Source organism: Leopardus geoffroyi, chromosome B2, assembly GCF_018350155.1.
Source record: "Leopardus geoffroyi isolate Oge1 chromosome B2, O.geoffroyi_Oge1_pat1.0, whole genome shotgun sequence".
Taxonomy (NCBI): domain Eukaryota; kingdom Metazoa; phylum Chordata; class Mammalia; order Carnivora; family Felidae; genus Leopardus; species Leopardus geoffroyi.
The window spans coordinates 129156616-129174669 of NC_059332.1; the positions used below are offsets into that span (position 1 = coordinate 129156616).

General features: G+C 38.2%; 1 protein-coding gene across 19 annotated transcripts in view; it reads left to right on the forward strand.

Annotated features, from left to right (window-relative positions):
* Positions 1-18054, forward strand: part of AIG1 (androgen induced 1) — a 314280-nt gene that overhangs the window by 48383 nt on the left and 247843 nt on the right. For all 19 annotated transcript variants that reach the window (XR_006717612.1, XM_045499849.1, XM_045499857.1 and 16 more), the window contains exon 2: positions 10655-10810. Coding sequence is in view for 18 of the 19 variants with exons in the window: in XM_045499849.1 (XP_045355805.1) it covers positions 10655-10810 (156 nt within the window). In the remaining variant the exon portion in view is untranslated. The remainder of the gene's footprint in view (positions 1-10654; positions 10811-18054) is intronic.

An 18054-nucleotide genomic window follows, 5' to 3' on the forward strand; every position in this document is an offset into this window, starting at 1 on the left:
TAAGCCAGTGAATAGGGTAGAACAATGGCCAAGTTGAGCAATACTGGCTGGGGAGTGAGATCTCTCAAAGCCCCTCAGAAACTTTTGTCTGGAAGATCTGTTTCTGAAGGCAGAAATCAGTATCTAGAAACAGGGATCCACCTTCATAACTATGTTAACCATTCAGTCCCCTGCCAAGTAGTTATCTACAACTGCGTAGACATTGCCTTTATGTAGACTCAGTGTTAGATCAAAATCAATAGATAAATCAATATTTAAAATAGAAACTTCTAAGGACAGGGGCCATGTCTTTCTTAGGACAGGACCACGTCTTTCTTTTTTTTTTTTTTTTTTTTTTTTTTTTTTAATTTTTTTTTTCAACATTTATTTATTTTTGGGACAGAGAGAGACAGAGCATGAACGGGGGAGGGGCAGAGAGAGAGAGGGAGACACAGAATCGGAAACAGGCTCCAGGCTCTGAGCCATCAGCCCAGAGCCTGACGCGGGGCTCGAACTCACGGACCGCGAGATCGTGACCTGGCTGAAGTCGGACGCTTAACCGACTGCGCCACCCAGGCGCCCCAGGACCACGTCTTTCTAATTGGTTTAATTAACACAACTTCACCTGTGTGTATATATGTTCTAAAAATAAATCATTCATTTTATTATATACAGATTATGCACAGGTTTTGTATGATTATCTGATTCTGTATCATCTAATCAATTAAGATCTAATTTGATCTTAATTCAGGTCAAGGTCCTTTCTAATTTAGCTTCCAAACTTATCTAGTCTTTGGTGATTATGCGTGGCACTTAAAACATCTTCTGCTGAAATGATTTAGTGGGATAAAATACATTTTACAATGCTAGAAAATTTAATGCACTACAGAACAGATTTGTGTTAAGACACACCATTTTTTAAATAATTGTTTATTGCTATTATTGTGCTTAAATCTAGATATCATGTGTTTAGCAAGTGTGGATTCCACCAAGTTAGAGGTTAGACACTAAGCACATTCTCATTTGAAGTGAGACGTACATTTCGTAGTCTGCATTTCTGCATTAGTAGTTCACTAAGTGAACTACATAGTAGTTAATCAATAAATATTTGCTAAATAAATCAATGGTGTGTTTAATTCAGGATTCAAAAGGGATTCATGCTAATATTAATAGCTTAAAAAATCTGTAAGCCTACAGAAGTTTTGCGTAGCACATGGGATCAGTGAAGCGCAATGAGAACCCCGAGGGGAATTTTCTGTCATTATTTGCAGATTAGAATAGAGTCTCTGGAAAGGTCCCTGCTGTACTTTTAACGGGTTGTCGCTGGAACATGGTATGATTGTACCCATTACTTTGTGAAGCATATCCAAATGCCTTCTTCAGATGACTATTCTCCCTGCTTCTTATATATTAAAAGCAATTATGTGATATTGTAATGCATTTTGTTGACAAGCTTTCCTTTCCAAAGCTGCTTATCTAAGTGCATTATTTCTGACTGAAAAACTTATTTTTCTTTCTTTCTGTCTGAATGGATTGCTTGCCAGTGGTGACTTATGGCCTAGTTCATCGATTTTCAGTAATGAGATAGAGCAGTATGAGGTAAATGTCTGTGTACATGGGCATGGGTTCTAAATCACATTCAGAAAACCACAGGCGTGATGATGCAGTGAGTCCGTCTCCTCAAAAATGTTTGTGGTGAAGATTCCTTGAAAAACCTTGGGCTTACAGCACATCACTTAAATGGCAGATCTAGACAAATAGACTTACAGTCACCAGAGTGAGAAAGCCATGCTGGTTTGTTCAAGGCAGTAGAGGAAAACTCACCAGCCAGTGCATCTGGTGGGCAGTCTCAGTGAATGAGGGAGGCAGAGAGAGCCTGTGGGAGTTTTAAATGCATTGATTTCTCCACAGTGGAGCATCCAAACATGTAACTGAGTGCAGCCTCCGTGTAGCTGATGGACTCCCAGGGCTATAGAATTGCTACAGATATTCACATGTCGGAGGCAAGGAAAGCACTGGAAACAAATGCAAAGGAGATCCTTGCAGAATTCACTCATCTGATTTCATAGTGAGTCACAGTCGCATGGTGCTGAAATATGCTTGGCGATCCCTCTTGATCTTAATAACAAGATGGAATTATAAACCATTAAAAACTAAGATATTGGGACACCTGGGTGGTTCAGTTGGTTGAGTGTCTGACTCTTGATTTTGGCTCAGGTCGTGATTTCATGGTCATGGGATGGAGCCCCCAGTACCAGGCTCCATGCTGGGCATGAAGCCTGCTTGAGACCTCTCTCTCTCTCTCTCCCTCTCCCTGGCCCTCTCCCACGCACACCCCCCCTCAAAAAAAATTAGAAGTAAGATATTTGTGGAATAGAGAGGGATCCCTTGAATATTGTGTTTTGTAGCACTGTAATTTTATGGCCCTTATATCCTTTCCATATATCTCATATCTCCAGACAAATTCACTCTTCATTGAACACAGATATTTCCAGGAATTCTTTCTTCTTTTATCTAAATCTCCTGTTGATTAGTGCTCTCATCCTCATACATGGGACTCCTCCAGACCCTCCCTTATGACACCTCTAAATCTTCCTGCCTTCTTTCCATCTGTTCTTTCTAGTTTTCTTTCATTCCATGATCCACATCACTCCAGTGTCCATTGCTACCCCTCCGAGTTCTGTTGTCTTATTTCTTCTGTAGACCAAGTCTAAATTAACCCTAACATAAGTGGAATCTTCAAACATTATTGTATTCTTTATGTTAACCTTATGAGAATATAGTACAATCAAAATGTGGTATGCGACACATGCATGTCATTAGAAATCTTACTCCCAATGATCAAGATAGTCATTCTGTGGTCTTTTAAAATTCATATAAACAAAGATTTGCATTTCTTACTTAAAATGCTGCTTTTCCTACTTGGGTGCATTCTTTGTTTTTGCCTGAGGTTGGCCTGTAAAAATTAGCAACTCATTATAGTAATGACATAACTTGATATCCCGACTAAAGCTTTGGTATAATTACATATAATTGAGGACCTTGAAGATGATCTAATGAAATGAAATAAAACGTATTCTAGATACGTACCATATCTACTATGTTTGGGAATAAATGGCAGAAGTATAACAAGTGTGCCCTATGCTAGAAACAGAATTGTAATGGTTTAGTGCATTCCAGGAAAAAAAAAAAAAAGAAAATAATATTAAGTTCATTTAATGAATACCACTCATGGGTAAGAAAAGATAAGAATATGAATGGAATTGGGGTACATTTCCATACTTGTGAAAGTGAATCCTGAACCTAAAATGACTCAGTAAATAATCTATTATTTCCTGACAGGGAGAGTTGAGGGGGTGGAGAGAAGATGTAGAAGGAATTATTCAACAGTAGGGAACATTCTAGAGGAACAAATACTAGAGTGAGTTCAAAATATCCTGGGCTTTTTTTTTTTTTCATTCTGATAAATCTCTATTTATATTTCTTGGAGAGATGTGGTACATTTGACCACTTCATTTCTACACGTGACACAAAATAATAAGAGCAGCCAGCCTGCTAAGAACTCAAAGCCAGATGGTGTATATGTGTGTCATGCTGAGTTGATGGTTTGGAAATGCCAGCCCTGCAGAATGGCTGGAGCCAAATAATGCTTCAAGGTAATCGTAATCCTACTTAAAATTCACTTGTGCATCTCCATACAACTTTCACATTCTTAAGTTTATTTAATGAATTTTAAGTTGCAACGGACAACGTGATACGTACAAGCAATAGAGCAAAATGTGTCTCATGTGATTTGTTGGCTGTCAGCTCCAATAAAATTCTAATAAAGTAGCAGAAATCTGAAGTGTTAGTTTAACAGTATTGTCTGACTGCTTCTTAAATGAGCAAATAACCAAACGTCAGGCCATGCTTCTCCCTAGGGAGCAGTGAGCTGTTCTATAATCTTTAGGGATTATCTTTTAAAAATTAGTCAGTGTGAGTTGAAAACAAAACAAAACTAACAAAACCCAACAATTTCCTGTCTGTCTCCTGATGTATGGAAATGAGGAGAAAAGCATTTTGTGGTACCTCTTTTCCCTGACCTCCGCAGGCTCACTTGGGAGAAGTCTTCCATAGCAATCCAGGTGAGGCAGGGGGCATAGTGTGATCACAAGCCCGGGAGAGCCCCTGGCAAGGTCTACAGACAGTGACAGGCTAGCAACCAGGCAGTAGTGAGGCGACTGCTGTGTTAGATGATCCCACTGGAGAAGAAGATGAATTGACTGTAGGAGGATATAAGACTTCATAACACCACTAACTTATGAGTTTGACAAACTGTTGTTTTATTTTTACATTTATATTTGCAGAATTGCTGTTGTTTTTCTCCTGTAGAACATGAGCTTCTGTTTCTTTCCTCCTTTTTTTTTTTTTTTTTGCTTTTTAAGGTTTCCCCTCACCTTTTCTTTTATATCTTCATAAAAGCATCTGTTTCCCAAGAATCATGAGTTATTTGTTATTAAAATATTATTGAACGTTAATTGAGTAACTTAGCCCCATAGTAAATCAAGTTTTGCTTTTTTTTTTATTTTTTATTTTTTATTTTTTATTTTTTTTAAATTTTTTTTTTTCAACATTTATTTATTTTTGGGACAGAGAGAGACAGAGCATGAACAGGGGAGGGGCAGAGAGAGAGGGAGACACAGAATCGGAAACAGGCTCCAGGCTCTGAGCCATCAGCCCAGAGCCTGACGCGGGGCTCGAACTCACAGACCGCGAGATCGTGACCTGGCTGAAGTCGGACGCTTAACCGACTGCGCCACCCAGGCGCCCCAAGTTTTGCTTTTTAAGATGTTATACTTTTTAAATGAATTGACCCTTTTGTCATTATGAAATGTTTCTCTTTATTTTTGGTAGCATTCTTCATCTTGAAAGCTACCTTTTTTTTTAAGTGTATTTATTTATTTCGAGAGAGACATAGAGAGGGAGCGTGCATGTGAGCAGGGGAGTGGCAGAGAGAGGTAGAGAGAGAATTCCAAGCAGGCTCCATGCTGTCAGCATGGAACCTGACTCGGGGCTCGTTGCCACAAACTGTGAGTTCATGACCTGAGCCAAAATCAAGAGTCTGACGCATAACCAACTGAGTCACCCAGGTGCCCCAAAACTTACTTTTTGTATTGATATAGCTATTCCAGCTTGCTTACAATTAGTGTTTGCATCCATTTTCCTTTAACAAATCTATACATACTTATAGTGCCTTTTCTTTGTGTTTTAAATACAGTCTGTCAATCTCTGGTATTAATTGGGAGAGTTTAAACCATTTGTATTTAATGTAATTATAGGTATTATTGGGTTAAAGTCTGAGATCTTACTGTTTTTTTCTGTCTGATCTATTCTTTGTTCCTTTTTCCTAATTTTTTACTTCTTTTCGATTACCCTAATGTACTGTTAATGTTCCATTTCATTTCTAATATGTTCTTATTAGCTGTAATGGACAGAATTTCTAAGTTGGCCCCCAAAGATGCCCCACTCTAACCCTGAGAACCTGTGAATAAATGACATAGAACTTCTCTGATTATGATGTATGGCACAGTTGACCTTAAGAAAAGGACATTACTCATGTGGACTTAATCTTACCACATGAGCCCTTAAAGGCAAAAAGCTTTTTCAGATGGACGACAGAAGAGAGAAAAAGAAGGGAAAGTCAGGGATATCTGAAGCACAAGAAGAATCTGATATTCTGTTCCTGGACTTGAAGATTGGTGGGCAGGGGGGTGGGGGCGCGGGGTGAGAGCAGGTGCAAGGGTTGGAGAGCAGATCCAAGGAGCTGAGAGTGCCTGGCCATCAGTTAACAAGGAAGCATGAACCTCAGTCTTACAGTCAAAAGGGACTGGATTGTACCAACAACCAGAATGATCTTGAAGCTCCTTTCCTTGAGCCTCCAGATAAGAATGCTCCTTAGCCAGGACCTTGATTTTGATGGCATAGGGCCAGACTAACCCACTCGGACTTCTGACCTACAGAATGTGAACAGGTAAATTGATGTTGTTTTAAGCTGCTAAATTTGTGGTAATTTGTTATGTAGCACAGACAACTAATGCATTAGCTGAAGGTCTCCGTTTCACTGTCGTAGTGGTTCCTCTAGGGTTTACAGTATACATCTTTAACTTATCACCGTCTGCCACCACATAATATGCCACTTCATGTATAACTAAAAACTTAACAACCTACACCTTCCATTTCTTCTTTCCCTTGTGCTATGTCATAATTGTATTTCTAAATATATTTAAATCCTCACAGTATGTTCTCATATTTCTGCTTTAACTAGTTATTTATTTTTAAAAGATTAAATAAAACCAAAAATAAATCTTTTATATTTATCCACATATTTATAATTTTTAGCAGTTGTCATTGATTGCTTCATATAGATTTGAAGTTATATCTGGTATCATGTTTCCCATTTTGTTCACATTTCTTGTAGTGAAAGGCTATTGACGATAACTTCTCTCAGTTTCTGTTTGTCTGAAAAAGTCTTTCACCTTTGAGAGTTTTTCCTCCTTGTAGGACTTTAAGGTCCCTGTTTTCTGGCTTGTGTTGTTTTACATGAGAAACCTGTGAAATTTCTTGTCTTTATTTTTCTGTATGTGATGTCTTTTCCGCAGATTTTTCAGCATTTGATTACACTGTACCTTGATGTGGTTTTCTTTGTTTATACTCCATTTGTTTCATTTCTTGGATCTGCACGTTTATAGTTTTCATCAAAACTTCATGAAGTTTTAGAAGAACTTCAGCCATTGTTTCTTCTAATGCTTTTTCTTTTCTTTTCTAATATTTTTTCTACATGCCTCTCTTTCCTGCTCCTTTGCAGCTCCAATACACTTATGTTAGACTGCTTGATATTTTCTCACAATTCACTGATATTCTGTTGATTTTTAAAATCTTTTTCTTTCTCAGATTCATTTTGAATAGTTTATATTGCTATATACTCAATTTTTAAATTTTTCTTCTGCAGTGTCGAGTTTGCTATTATTTCCACCTAGTGACTTTTAAGTTTCAGGCAATGTCTTTAATTTTTAGATGTTCAGTTTGGTTCTTTTTTAATGTCTTTTTTTTTTTTTGGCTCATTATTTTCATTTAACTTCTTGAACTTATGTTCTTGTCTGCTAATTCCAATATTTATGTCATTTCTATACCTGTTTTTTTATGTTTATTTATTTTGAGAGAGAAAGCTTGAGCAGGGGAGGGGGAGAGAGAGAAAGGGAGAGAAAGAATCCCAAGCAGGCTACACACTGTCAGTGCAGAACCTACTGTGGGGTTTGAACTCACAAACCATGAGATCATGAGCTGAGCTGAAATCAAGAGTCAGATGCTTAACCAACTGAACCACCGAGGCATCCCATATATCTGTTTTTATCTAATTAGTTTCCTCTTGATTAAGGATTTTTTTACTTCTTGGAAAGTCCAGTGACTTTTGATTGGATGTTGATAGTGTAATGTTGGATATTGCTGAATGTCTAGATTTTGCTATATTCCTTTAAAAATTGTAGAATTTTGTTTTTGCAGGTATTTAAGATACTGTATATTGGCTTGCTTTTTTCTGTGATGATTGTTTTTAAGTACTAGTGGGGTGGATATAAAGTAGCCTTTATTCCAAGGCTATTTTAACATCACTAATTAGGTAATAAACTTCTTAGGTCTCTACTGAATTCTTGTTGTAGTCTATAAGGCCTCTCTGGTCAGAACTTGAATACCTCTCCATTCTGAGTGTTCTCTAAAAATTGTTTAACCTACAGCTTGTGGCAGGTAAAATGAGAAAATGACTCTCAGTGATATTCAACATTGTATAATCTCCTTCCTTGGGGTTTTGGAAGATTCTGTGAATACAATCAATCCTGCAAGTACATTACTTTATGTGGCAAAAGGACAATTATTCAAAGTGGGTCTGACCTCATCAGGTGAGCCATTTTTTAAAAATGAGAGATTTCTTTGGCTGATTGCAGAGGAAAAAGTTCGATATATGAAAAAGCTGATTGATATATATAGTCCAAATGTCTAGCCGTTTATGGTGGGAAGGCAGCACTGGTAGTAGTTACTTGATCATGGAATTTTAAAATTCACTTAATTCACTTAATTCGGAGATTTTAGTAAATCCTGCAATTATAAGCCAATTTTTAAAACTAAAGGAAACTGAGTTAGAAGGAAAACAACAGAAAGAGACCCACCAGCTACAGCCCAAAAATATGAAAACCACTCTTTTATACCTTTTATTTTTAAGTTCTTTGGAAATATTTCATAATAGTGAAGTACACAGAGAATAATACAACAAACATCTATATACCCAAATAATCAACTTAAGGTATAAAATATTACTGATACAGTTGAGGTCCTTCCCCAGTGTTATCCTCCTTGGAGAGGTACCTGAATTCCATGCTATTAATTCCATGCATTTCTTCATATTTTACTTCATATACATGCATCCTTAAAATTATCTTTGCACTTTTTTGAAATTTATTTTGATGCTGTCAAAATGTAGCATTTTTTTGGTTTCCTTTTTTGTTTAATGTTTTGTTGTGAGAATGAAAAATTGATATGTACTTAGAACTCCACTATATGGATATAGCACAGTTTGTTTATCCAGTCAAATTGAAACATTAAATACAAATTTTTGAAGCAATGAATGCAGAAATTAACCTTCACATGCATATGACTAGAACACACATATGGCAGTTTCTCTAGCAAATACCCTCGATAGTGAAGTCATTAGATAATAAAGAATGTACATCTTTAAATCACTAGACATTGACAAGTATTCTTCAAAGGGGTTGTTCCAGTTTGCATTCCTACCATAGGGTTTCTGATTGTTCTACATCCTTATAAACAGTAGTATTGTCAGAATTAAATTGTGAAAATTATATGGTTGAAAAATGCTATCTCATTGTGGTCTACATTTGTGTTTCCCTAGTAATTGATCATGTAGGGCCCCTTTTAATATGTCCACAGGCCAAATTGGCATGGAGATTATTATTCCCCAGCCTGGCCACTCCAATTTCTCAAAACCCCTTAGGGTCGACATAAAGATCAAACATCTACAGCGATAAGATATGTTATGGAAAGTTTTCCTAAGTGTGAAATTATTCCCTGAGTCATTAAAATTATTTCTGGTCATCACAACATGATTCTTGCCAACATGCTCAGTTATGGCCATCTCAGCTTCTCCTCCTCTGCTTTTTCTTGTTGTAGAAAGCATAACAATAAACCTTAAGTCATTGAAGCTGAAAGGCAGGCTAAGTTATGAGAAGGAATAGAACTTTAGCTAACATTGGCAAATAATGGCAGGATTTGGTCAACTTGGAATAACATGGTAATTGTATTATATGTAAAAATACTGCAGGGTTTTTGTTTATTTGACTAAGGTCAGCAATGGAATCTCCATTATTTGGAATTTTCAAAATGGCTTAGATAAGAATTTGAACAGAGTGATTTGACAATCCAAGTGTGTCAGCGCTATGCTAAATGGAAGCTGGTAATTTTGAGGGTCCTTCTTCCCTTTGTTTTGTGCCTCAATGAGGAACTCATCCACAGAGCTTTCATAGATCCTTTCCACTGCCAAGATGGAAATTTACCAAAAATTTTTTGTTGTTTTCTAAAGAGGTAGTGAATAAAATTGTATCTTTTGCAAATCTGTCATCAGTGAATTATTTCTGGTAGAGGACACCAGAAAACTTACCCTGAATCTACTCTTGGTGCTAAATGGGTTTGATTTTTGAGCCCAGGGAATATATTTTCTGCCCTTTCCATAATCTGAATGATCATTTGCCAAGCTATATTACAGTATGCTTCCTGCCTCCACCCACAGCTCTGGATCATCGATACTTTTGCTCCCACATTAGGAATTTCACAGATTATTGAATTGTAGTATTTCAATGTCCTCCCCTGAGATAGTCCAAGTTACACGTAGCTGATGTAAGTAATTTAATTTGTAATTTATTTGGGAATGTACAACTGAAAACTTTTTTGGGGAATATGGTATGGGTATCTATGTTTGTATTACTTTGGAAAGATTTTATTTTAGAAGAACAGAAAATCTGAGAAGGAGGTCCTGTCGTTCAGGTTTGACAACAGAAAATCATTCTGTACCAGTTTTGATTATTGCATTCAGTTGATTTCTCTGTGACTCAAGGACTAGAAGCTTTCTACCACTTCCCTTGGTGGAGAACTTTCCAAATCTAGGAGATTAGAGCATTGGAAGTTTTCTTTACATTCAGGCAAAAGTGTCTCATTTATTACTCAGGCTACCTTGATTCTTTTCTTTGCACTTCTTAGATGTTTGTTAAACCCTACTAGTCAATGTAATGACCCCACAGATGTGATATTTTAAAATAATAGACATGTCGTTATGATGTTTGATATTTGACACTGCTTTGTATTGGGCCTCTTTAGACATGTACGTGCATGCAGAGTTTGCATTTGTCCCAAGGTGAGCAAAAACGGAAGCAGTGTTTTTAGGATGAATTTTCTCACCTATGATAGCAAGTTGCAAATATCTTATTCTTTTTTTATTTGTAGGGCCAGCTCTGTAAATACGCTTCTGATCCTCTCTTATCCTGTGTCATGTTGCAAAGTTGTAGCTTGTTTGCTGTCCTACAGCTCGGGTGTCTTCAGATCTTATGGACTAACACCAGCTGTTGTCTCCCTCCAGGTCATCCAGGCTGTGTTTTTTGGTATTTGCGTGCTGACTGATCTTTCCAGTCTTCTGACTAGAGGAAGTGGGAACCAAGAACAAGAAAGGCAGCTCAAGAAGCTTATCTCGCTCCGGGACTGGATGTTAGCCGTACTGGCCTTTCCTGTCGGGGTTGTGAGTATGATGTACAATGCATTTAACCATAAAAGAAACTTAAAGGGTCTTATTTCAGACTTCTAAGAGAAAAAAAGGGTTCACTTCTAAGAGGAAGAAAAAAAGGGCTCTAGCAGGTGTCTGTATTAGTCTGCTTAGGGCTGCCATTACAAAGCACCACAGACTGGCGGGGGGGTGGGGGGAGAGGGCGGTGCTTAACCAACAGAATTTATTTTCTCACAATTCTAAAGACTAGAAGTCTGAAATCAAGGTGTTCACAGTGTTGACTTTTTTTTTTTTTCCTGAGACCTCTCTCCTTGGCTTGTACATGGCCTCCTCTCCCTGTGTCCTCACCTGTGTATCCATGTCCTAATCTCCTCTTCCTATAAGGACATCAGCCAGACCGGAGTAGAGCCCATCAATGACCTCATTTGATCTTAATTGCCTCTCTAAAGGCCATTCCTCCAAATATAGTCACTTCTGAGGTACTAGGGGTTAGGACTTAAACATATAAATTCTAGGGAGACACAGTTCAACCTATAACAGCTTCTCTAGCAGCCCAAATTTGAAATGTATGGTCCTTGGGTCTATGACCATTCTAGTGTTTTTGAACTTGAGAGAGGAAGTCAGCATTAGCTCGTACTGCTTCGTTCACCCAACTGTGCCATTAGCTAATATCATTTAAGTACATGCTGCTTAATGTTTGGGTCTGTTCTGGCTTCATTGATTTTCATTATTTTCAGTTAGATGCCCTCCATTGCTTGACTTCCTTCACAGATCTGTTAATCGTCCATTGTCTATACATAAACCGTGTTTCTTTAAAAGGCCAGGGCCCCATGAGATTCTATAGATTGTAACCTGTGGAGAGGCATGAAAAAGAGGGAGAAAACTCTTACAGATCGCAAATTGTGAGAATAAGGAAGAGTGTGTTACCTAATTCAAATTCGGACCTTTCATTTGACAACAACACAAGGAGATTATTATAATCTGGTCACACTCCTCTGCTCGTTCCCTCATCTTTTTCCTTTGAAAACCTAAATGGGTGCTCAGATTGAAACCATCTCACAAATCTCTCAACTTCTGTTACTTAACCCGACAGAATTAGATGCCTTACCTATTGTTTAGTATTTCCTTCTTTGGACTTGACATAGAAAATTCAAATGCTTTCTATCAGAATAGTCATCTAAGAGAAAATTTCCATTGGCACAAAGTATAAAGATTTGTACTCGGTGCATGAAAGAATTATCTGGAATATCCAAGTCTGTGTATTTTTTTGTTTCTTTTTACTGGATTGTTCCCTTGGAATTTCTCTAGGTATGTCATTACCTCTGGAAGTCTTCCTTGGCTAAGAGGAACACAGTAACACAATACAAAAGTAAATAGGAATACAGTATTAACATTTTCTCTTAGCTCTGCCTCTCTCCCTCCGTTGTGTGGTGCCCAACTGTGTTTCTGGGGCTTAAGTTGTGCCTCTTGCCACTCTCATCAAAGGCACATTGCATATGCCCTTTAGACATTTTTGACATTCTTTTGGCCAGAAACTTTTTGCACCTGCTTAGGACTTGAGATGTTTCTCAGCTTTCAGTGTCCTTCCGGAAGTTAGTCGCGTATGCTTCATGGTTTGTGACAAGAATGGGAGACTTTGTGCTTGCTTATTTGTTTGGTTACATTTGCTGTGTTCCTCTGTTTTCACTAACTTTGTGGTTTTCTCTGTGTTTTGAAAAAGGGAAGAGAAGTAATAATACCTTTAATTTCACACCTCCTTTTAAACTGAGAAGTCATATCACATTCCATTGCATTTGTATACACCTTCCCAGGTGGGAAGCTTCACAGAAGAATAATGAATCAGATGAACAGCTTCACTTACTTTTTTAACTCTTATTTTTTGCTGATATTTTATAGTCCATTTTTTACATTTTTTATAATCTTCCCTGTTAATATATGAGTCACTTTCCTTTTTAGAGCCACTAGCCTTTTCTCTTAACTGAACTTTTGAAGTCCCTCTGTTATATTTCCCTCTGTCTCTCCCTCCCTTTCTCTCTCTCTCTCTCTCTCTCTCTGTCTCTCTGGTATTAGGAAGAGTTTTGAGCAATGTTCTCCAGAAATCTCCAGATGTTTCCCACTGTTTCTTATTCTATCATTTGAGTTTTTGCATCCAGTTTCCCGGTTTCTCAAACTAATACACAGAAATGCATCCTGAGGAAAAAAACAAACCAAAAAACACAAAAAGAAAAACCAAACCCTGGTAACTAGCTGTTTCCCAGACTCCACTAATTTTATAGCAAAGTCATATTTACAAAGGACATGAATTTGTCTCTTTATTTGCACTTTAATGCAAACTGGGTTTTTTTCATTAAAACAAAATTTTATGGTTTTTCACCTTTCTTTCCCCAACTTTGTTTCCCAGATTTCCTTTCTAGTGTGCCCTTACCTTTGCTGTGGCTTCACAGGTTTTCCCTTGCCCCTTCTGTGTCTCTCCCATACCCCATTTGCTCAGTAGGGTCTGGAATTTCAGTGTTCCCTTGTTAAAATGTGAACCCTCCCTGGAGCAGCGCCACTAGGAATCACGTGACAAGGTGTCATCTTTACTCTTCCTGTGGCTCCTGGCCTGGGAGGGAGGTGCCCAGCCCAGTGGGTTCATTTCATCGGAAGGATGGGAACAGCACTAATGCCTGGAACCTGATTGACGGACATGTCCTTATACTCGTAGGCATCTATAGTGTGAGAATGCTTATCATGTGTGAAAACGATTAACGATAACATTTGTAATTAAACACCTTTTGCCATATTGACTGACACAGAATCCTAAAGGGCAAAGTACCCAAGGACTCACCTGTGCCTGGAGAGCCTTGGGCATGGCTCGAGCTTCTAGGCAGCAAGGTGCTCAGCCTCGGCTTAGAACCTGCCTGTGGTCCCCCGAGGCCTCCAGGCTCTGGCTGCCAGGTGATTGCCAGCCTCACAGAATTCCATTCCCTCGTGGCTCCTTCGGGCCCCCACCTTTTGTTTGTCAGCCAGAAGTTTGCAGAGAAAGTAAAGTTATTTTTGCTTCCGGATGCAGGGCAGAAAGGCAAGGGGCATGATAAGGGGCAGAGTGGCACCCTCTACTCCAATTTTCCTGAAGAGACCTCTTAGCCCCAAGCTTTTCCTGTTGCTCCCATTATCTCTCTTTCCTTCTCTCTCTCTCTCACCTCAACTGCAACTGTGGCAGCAAGAAAGACATGGGTAGGTTATCTAGGATTCGTATTGTCTCCACTAATGCTTCCTCCAATAACGAGGTTAATTGAGAGCTGACAGTAATTGCTTGATGTGGGCATGAAGCAATAAATACGATTTTTGTGACCCATGGACCTAATGCATCTACTTCATGGACTCTTTCTCTCGGATATATAAAAATAATGAAGCATTCCAATCAAAGATAGTTGGCGTAAAGTTTTGTTTGAGCATAACCTTGAAGAAATTAGGCAGTTGCTTGACTGAGCCTAGCCTGTATCATCCTGATTTGTGCAGATTCCCATAAATGTAAAGCTGGCCTTGATTAGTAACGCTAATGGCCGGAAACCACCACCACTCCCAAAGCCTTGCAACTCATTTTGCAGGGATAACCCATGGGAGGCTCTTCTTACCATGTGCAGTTTATTTCTGAACCCTGTCACCCTTTTAAAGAAGCATTACAAATAACTCTATGACATTATGTGGTCTGGAAGCACTGAAGTTTATTAGGAGCAATCAAACCAAGAATGTCTTTTGTCTCCTGTGAGTTTGTTGACTTTCGTGCTGGCAGATACTCTTCTAGTTAAGAGAATAGGCTAAGGCTTTCAACCAACCAACCAACCAAACAAACAAACATACAAACAAGCAAACAAAAAGATAAAGAGGAAGAGGGGCAACAAAATGAGTATGATGAGTATGAAATGGTTTCTCTCAAAAATTCTAAGTGTGTCTCCAACTTTTATCCAAAGCAGCCCATTTAATGGCAAAGAACCATCATACATTTCCCATTCATTCAGGTGCGTGCGTCCCATTTATTTGCAGCTTCTTAGCTTCTATGGGACATGGAATCAAATCTCACCACCTCCCCAGTACCTCTTTGTCCCTTCTGTCACTTGACAGAAGGTAGGCTGTCACTAAACTGACCTTGACTGATTGATGGGTAAAGATGAGGATGTCCCTGTCTGTATAGAGGGGGAGTGGGTCCAAGCAGGGCCTAGAAATTTGGGTTGTTCTAACCAGGGATGGGCATCCAGGGTATCCCCAAGCAAACCAGCATGTGCCAAGATACGTTCTTCTAGAATTTGGGCTTTTTACCTGAGTTTAGCCTCAGTTACTTGTTCAGTAACCATTTCTGGTGTTATAAGTATATTCTTGTAAAGACTTGGTGAAGATTTTATATGTACCAACCTAGTCTAGACTCCTTTAAAACTTGTTTTTGCTTGTGATGGGGACTGTGTGGTACCTGCTCCCTTAGGAAATATGGAAAACATAATTTGAAATCTCAAATGCAAACTTAAAGAAAAAGTATCTAGCAGTTATTTTCAAAAAGTGAGTCTTTATTTATTGACATACTAGCTAACTCTGAGCCATTCTTCAGAAAAATTTTGTGAAGCATACAAATTTAGATCATCATATCCCTACAATTTAAAAAACATTGTTTGCCTTTCTGATTTTCAAGTAAGAGATTGGCTTACATGGAAAGCAAACAATTAATATTAATTACTAATATTAATATCTGTTAATGTAACATATACAGGAAGGGAATTTGATTCTATTTGAGACTGTATGAAGCCAATGCCTTTTCTTCTGTTTTGATATTAAGGGAAAAAATTTTTAAAGCGCATTATTTACTTTATTCTACAAACTCTGGATTTAATATAAAAATACACTTAATATCCGCTGATCCTCTCTTTATTAAATTTTCACACAGGTACCTCAAACCAAACTCTTTCCTGTTTTGTTTTGTTTTTTTCAAGACTTCATTGATGTTTTAAGTTTCTTCAAATTCCCTTTTCCTTTCTCCTCACCTTTGAAGTTAAAAATATAATATCTGCTAGGTCATATTTTATGGTGAAACCCAGTTCATTTGGAGTTGAGGAAATCATGTGCCTTCTCCCTGCTCTGAAATGAGTGTGAGTTGGGTTTCCAAAGAGGGAAGATTCTTGAATGAGGATTCATTCAAGATCAATAAACAAGGTTAAGTTTTCCCTCCCCTACCAAGAGAAATACTCAGGAGACTATAATCACCTAACCTAGGTGAGTGGTCTTACCTCATTTTTTGGATTGCCTTTTCCAAAGACCAAGGACATAATGTGATTAGACAGATGTATGAGAGGGAACCAGGTTGCTTCTCAACCATCTTAGGTATATTTTTTCTCCTCAGTGGAAACCAAAGATTTTTCTGCCTAAGTGACCTATTTGATTTGTACACATTCATGCCAACTCACAGCAGCCAGCTTTCTCAATGCTTGCAAGATAAATTTCTTCCACACAAAAAATAATCACTCTTTAACAATATTTTCTATAGGTGCCCACTTTTAATCACACTACAGTGGAAACCACACATTTATATCCAGAACATTCAAAGGACAGCAGTTCTAGTCAAGTCAATAATGATTTGTGGGTAATGGAGCTTACTAGGTAAGCAGATAGTGCTAAGAGCCAAGATAGCAGTAAGGATGGAACTTGTTCTTCAAGAGTCTCACAGCCTAGAGAAGGTGACTTTATAAGCTATATCAACAAGTAAATTAAAAGAAGGCATGGTGTGTATAAGAGTGCATGGGTCTAAGGTGCAGAAGTAGTCCAGAAGAGGAAGGGATTGATTTTAGTGAGTGGGAGGTCCTGGAAGTCTTCCCAGAAATGATGATATTGGAGCTCTGTTTTGAAGAATGACTACAGACTTATTGGATGTATGAGTTAATGATGCTTTCAGCTGCAAGTAACGGAATACCCACAGCTCTCCACCTGGTTTACTCTTTCAATTCATTCAAGTCTCTGTTCAAATGATTACCTCTCAGAAAAGCTTCCATGAATAATCAATATAATTAGCCTTCCATTACTCTCAGTCTCTTTGCCTTGCTTTATAGTCTCCATAATGATTACCACTACCTGGCACATTATATGTGTATCCTTTCATTTCTGTAGCATATGTCTCCTCTGACTTGGTACATACCTTATGAGGCCAGGGAGGTTGTGTGTTTGATTTACTGCTGTAACCCAACCATCTGGAGTGATGCCTAAATAATTCAGTATCTATTGAGTGAACATCCATCCATCCAGTTGTGGCTTAAGCAATAAAGATATTTAATATCTCACAAAAGTAGAAACCTGTAAGCAGGTAGTTTCGGGATGGCATTGCTCAGTGTTATCATTTGAGACTTAAGCATTTTTTATTGTTCACTTTTTTATCTCCAGAACGTTGGCTTTTTGTCCTTGGACTTGCCACCTACAGTCTCAAGAGGGTTGGCAAAGCCCCAAACATCACCTCCTTCGGAGCCATGTTCAAGGCAGGATGTGGAAGAAGCTCTTGAGGGAGCTCTCTGCATATGTTTGTCTCTTCATCAGACTAATGAATATTTCCTATAGGCCCCGTCAGCAGACCTCCCCATAGGTTTTGTTGGTTAGAACAGTCACATGGGTGGAACCAGTGGCATGGGAGGCTGGGAAAGCAGGTAGAAGAAGGGAATTCACTTATCATGAGGGCTTAAACTAATTCAGATTGATCTTTATAGGTCAGGCACATTGCTGCCCAAACAAAACCAGGAGTTTCAAGTAATATGATAAGTAACAAATATTGAGAATGACTATGAAATGTAAACTAAGTAAAAACCAACAGGATTTTAAGTAATTTGTTGTTCATCTATGTATGTTTTTATGAAAAATAGATACAGTCAAACTGATGAGACTAATCATGGACATTTTCTGTCTTAGTCAAGAAAAGCATTTTTTTTCCCATTCATTCTCTGCCAGCACCATTTTTGTACATTCTCATTAGTATTATTATAAACGACTATCAAAATCTGATATTTGAAGAAGTTGTTCTCAAAGAAAGTCCCATATGTTACACAATTGACTAAATCGTTTCTGTTCAGTTTCTGAAAGTCCATAGATTTGTACGAGGTGGCCCTACATCAGACCAGCAACCCATACATGCAGAAAACCATGTTCAATGAGTAAAATCTTCCTTTAATAGTCCCGTAGAGATTGTAGAGAATGATCATGCACTGGGTGTCATTTCACCAAGTTCCCACTCTCTCTGGGCCAAAGGGCCACAA